Below are 4,549 nucleotides of genomic sequence, written 5' to 3' on the forward strand. Positions count from 1 at the left end.
TATTTAAGCAAAAGGAAAAAAATATATATATGTATATACTTTAAGATTTAGAAAAATCAACACTGACAAGAGAATAAAATAACATTATCACCATAATTATATAATTTACTTATATGTTACTTACACTAAATGTCATTTTCTGGTATATTCTGTTTTTACTCCAAAAGAATTAAAATGATATACTTGCTGAAGCATTTAATGGCCACAGAAACTAAGCATTGCTTAAAGTTAGTTAAGGCAAAGAAATAATGATAATTTCTCAGTTCTGGGATGTTCAAGGACCAAGATATTCTGTTTCCCCTTGAAAAAGTGTCTGTTTCCAAGCTTAATAGTTGAATCAAGTAAAAATTGACAAGGAGGGTTTTCAAAATAAAAAAATCTTACGTAGTTTGTATAGTCACCTATCTATATGATAATTTATCTATGGCCTATAGATTTTACTTTATTTTAAGACACACATCACTGGGCACATAGCAAGTATGGAATAAATACTTATTTAACTGAAGTGAATCGACCAACATCACTAATTATACCATTCCTAACAACCTAACTTGATATTTTGTTTCAGCATTTTGGTGACACGTTGGGATACGACATCATATTCAAATATGTCAGATCTCTGGAAGAAATAATAGTGTCCTAAAAATGAAAACAAATTGAGTAGTTTAATTCTTCACTTGCATTTCTTTAAAAAATAAAAAAAGAAGAAAACACAGATCTGTGCTTTTATAGATTATCTATAGTAGACCAAATTTTATAGATGACCTATAATAGACATTTGATAATATAAATGTTGGGCCCCTATGCTGGATGTCCTGCCCTTGGATATCTGTTTACTGCCCATCATTTCACCACTAAATATCTTCATTAATTTCATTGAGAAGATTGTTTGGTTTTAAAAGCTGACTCTGAAGATGTGACTGTTTTTGAAAAGCCACACTCCAGGTGGAGAACTCATCTGGGAGGGAAGAAATTGGGCGCAGGTGGGGCACACAGAGGCCCTGATGGAGGAGTAAGAAAGACATGGTGGGGGGATGAAAACAAAATGCCTTGGCCTAGCCGACAGTTTGCTTCGGCTGACCTTGCCTGAAGATATTCCCAGACACAAACGCCAACAAACTCAAGTGTTTCGTATCCCCACCCTAGTCCACGAGAGCCCATGCAGGGTGGGAGCTTCTGCAAGGAAGGTCAAAGATTCAAGGTGTAGGAAAGTAGGTGAGCCCAGCTTGCCTGAGTCTTGCTACATGCTCATCTGCATACACTGTGTGGTCTGATGCGATCAGACATTCCAGAAACTCAGGCGCATGCATGTGGCGACAATCATATGCTCCCACCCACTAAACCACTCTAGAACTACTGCTTGTTCTATGTCACTCATTCTTTGAGCCCACCTATGCTAAACCAAGCAGGCTATGAGTTTTCCCTCTGCGGCCCTACGGAGAACTGCACGGTCCTCCTGTTCTTCCCGGTTTGAATCCCCGTTCTCTGACCTCGAAGGCTTTATCATCATCAGTGTTTTAAAAGGGGATTTCCAGTATCTTCATAGCTTCCCAATCTACTTACTGTTATAATAGTAGACTGCATCAATTGTAGGTCTAATTCCTGGAAAGTATTTGGTAATCAATTTGGGATAACCTGGGTCCATGAATTGTCTCCTCTCATCGTACCTGAGCAAAGAAATAATCAGTAGGACCTCCATCAAAAAAAAAAATGGATTTCATGATGAAGAGCTTGATATTTCATGACATGAACCACAAAACCCACCTATTCTCTCTTGAAAGACTTTTCCTTGCATTGATAAGAAAACCAAGGACCTAAACAGTTCACTGACTTATTCCAAGCCCCTACAGGACTCAGACCCTAGGGGTCCTCACTTCCGGTCAGGAACTTTCCCCACTCCTGCACACTGCCCCCGCCAGTGCTTTAGAGAACCCGACTGTCTAATTTCCTGCAGCGAAGACCTTGCAGCACTCAGTGCCACTCAGAAGATGGTTTCCTCATTTGTCTCCTTGGGTCCAGCGGTTATAAAAAGGAGTCTGAAAAGAGTACACTCCCTGAAGAGACTGTGAACACTGTGTCTCGGACGTCTATGCCCCTGTTCTCCGATGTGCTTCCACTGTGATTCATGACGTGACATTCTATTTATAAAGTATTCCTTTTAAAAACACATTATGTGCTATCTCAAATCAGAATCCCAAAGTCCAGGGAACAGAACTAGGAAGACAATAACTAGTCCAGATCTATGTTCTCTTGATTCTTCCCTTAGGAAGGTCAAGGATCCTTGGGAATTTACATTAGAAAGACTCCCTACTGAAAACCCCATTCCCTGCCCATTTCATGAATTTTAGGAGTCATGTTACCAATCATTAAAGCTCACCTCCAATATTGATTATCTACAAAGAAGTAGGTCTTATGGAGAAGTGGGTTAAAAACAGCTGCATCAATTTTTTTCACAAAGTCAGGAAAGCCCAAAGAATGTATGTTCTTGGGGTAGCGTGGTTGTGGTCTCAAATTGCTAATTAACCAGTACTTATCATCTGTGAAGAGAAACAGAGAGGATACATTGGAATCATACAAAAACAGCAATATAAATACTGACTCACTACAAACAACATCATTCTTTACCCATAGTTCCAAAACATACTGCTCCTTGTTCTTCAACATGGTTTGTCTCCTATGGTCCTGTACTTTTGTCACAAGTATTATGATCTTATATTAAACAAACTTTTCCTGAAATTTTTACACATTACCTAGGTATTTAAACTACTTTTAGCTCATAGTTCAGACTCACCATTAATTAAGTCTGGAGTGCTTTTTTCTACGTTTATAAAAATCAGTAGTATTTCCTTCATTTATTCTCTTCCTTGAAGTAGACTTAGTAGCAAACTAAACATTAGAGTTACCTTTAAAAAGAAAAACTTGATTTCTGGCTCCAACTTCATAAGCAGCTTGAATGCCAGATGGTAAGGTTGGCCACAAAGAAGAAATTAAACTAGCATTGCTCATTGGACTCTCAGGATACCTCCACCAGAAGAATCTGATGAAAAACATTTAACACATGTTAAAAATCACTGTAGACTCAAGAACCATGAAATGGTCACTGGGAAGGACATGTGAAATGACTTAATGGGTTTTTTCCAATATCCTCACATTCTGTTCTGTGGATGTCTTGATAGGAGCACCACAAGGAATGGATCTTAATTAATTCTTTTATAATAACAATAATTCTAATGGGCAAGCCACCATATGAAAATACTCTGATACTTGAAATCAAGAGATCTAGGTTCTAGTCTGCACCCACAATTCCTTTACTAGTTTTGTAATCTAAAAGAAGTTATTTATCCCAATGTCTCGGTTTTTGAATCTCAGGAATGGAGAATAATGAGACTAGAGATCAATGACAAGAAGAAAACTGGAAAAACCTCTATAAATGTAGAAACTGAATAATGTGCTACTAAACAACCAATGAAGAAATGAAGAAATCAAAAATAAAAATACCTTGGGGCAAATGAAAATAAAAACATAACATTCTAAAATCTTGGGGATGCAGCAAAAAAGTTCTAAGAGGGAATTTCATATCGATACAGGCCTACCTCATAAAACAAGAGAAATCTCAAATAAATAATCTTTATTTTAAAAAGATTTTATCTATTTATTTGACACAAGGAGAGAGAGAGAGTGAGAGAGCACAAGCAGGGGGAGTGGCAGAAGGAAAGGGAGAAGCAGGTTCCCTGATAAACAGGGAGCCTGATGCAGGGCTCAATCCCAGGACCCTAGGATCATGACCTGAGCCAAAGGCAGATGCCCAACTGACTGAGCCACCCAGGTGCCCCTCAAATAAATAATCTAACCTTACACCTGAGGAACTAAAAAAAGAACAAACAAAGGCCAAAGATAGTTGCAAGAAGGAAATAATAAAGATTGGAGTGGAAATAAATGAAATAAAGACTAAAAAAATATTTTCAAGATCAATGAAACTAAGAGCTTGTTCTTTCAAAAGATAAACAAAATTGGTAAGCTTTTATCCAGATTCATCAAGAAAAAAGACAGAGGACTCAAATAAGTAAATTCAGAAATGGAGGAGAAGTTACAACTGATTCCACAGAAATACAAAAGATCATAAAAGACTACTATTAACAATTATATGTGAATAAATTGGACAACTAAAAAAAAAATTGATATAAATTCCCAGAAATATACAATCTTCTAAGACTGAATCTGGGAGAAATAGAAAATTTGAATAGACCCATTATTAGAAATGAAATTGAATCAGTAATCAAAAACTCCCAACAAACAAAAATCCAGGACCAAACAGTTTCACAGGTGAATTCTACCAAATAATTAAAGAAGATTAAATTATTCCAAATTATTCCAAAAAAAAAAGAAGAGGAAAGAATGTTCCCAAACTCATTGCACAAGGCCACCATCACCCTGATACCAAAACCAGACAAAGACACTGTAAAAAAAAAAAAAAAAAAAGAAGAAGAAGAAGAAGAAAAAGAAAAAGAAAATTGCAGGCCAATATCCCTGATGGACATGGATGCAAAAA

At 36.8% G+C, this 4,549-nt stretch overlaps 1 protein-coding gene across 1 annotated transcript in view; it reads right to left on the bottom strand.

Annotated features, from left to right (window-relative positions):
- Positions 1 to 225: 225 nt before the first annotated feature.
- Positions 226 to 4,549, bottom strand: part of MMP12 (matrix metallopeptidase 12) — a 13,351-nt gene continuing 9,027 nt past the window's right edge. Inside the window, exons 8-11 of the mRNA XM_032427911.1 lie at positions 2,904 to 3,037; positions 2,378 to 2,537; positions 1,564 to 1,667; positions 226 to 639 (exon numbers count right to left, since the gene is read on the bottom strand). Coding sequence (XP_032283802.1) covers positions 539 to 639; positions 1,564 to 1,667; positions 2,378 to 2,537; positions 2,904 to 3,037 — 499 coding nt within the window. The 3' untranslated portion in view covers positions 226 to 538. The remainder of the gene's footprint in view (positions 640 to 1,563; positions 1,668 to 2,377; positions 2,538 to 2,903; positions 3,038 to 4,549) is intronic.

Source organism: Phoca vitulina, unplaced genomic scaffold (assembly GCF_004348235.1).
Source record: "Phoca vitulina isolate PV1807 unplaced genomic scaffold, GSC_HSeal_1.0 scaffold38, whole genome shotgun sequence".
Classification (NCBI taxonomy): Eukaryota; Metazoa; Chordata; class Mammalia; order Carnivora; family Phocidae; genus Phoca; species Phoca vitulina.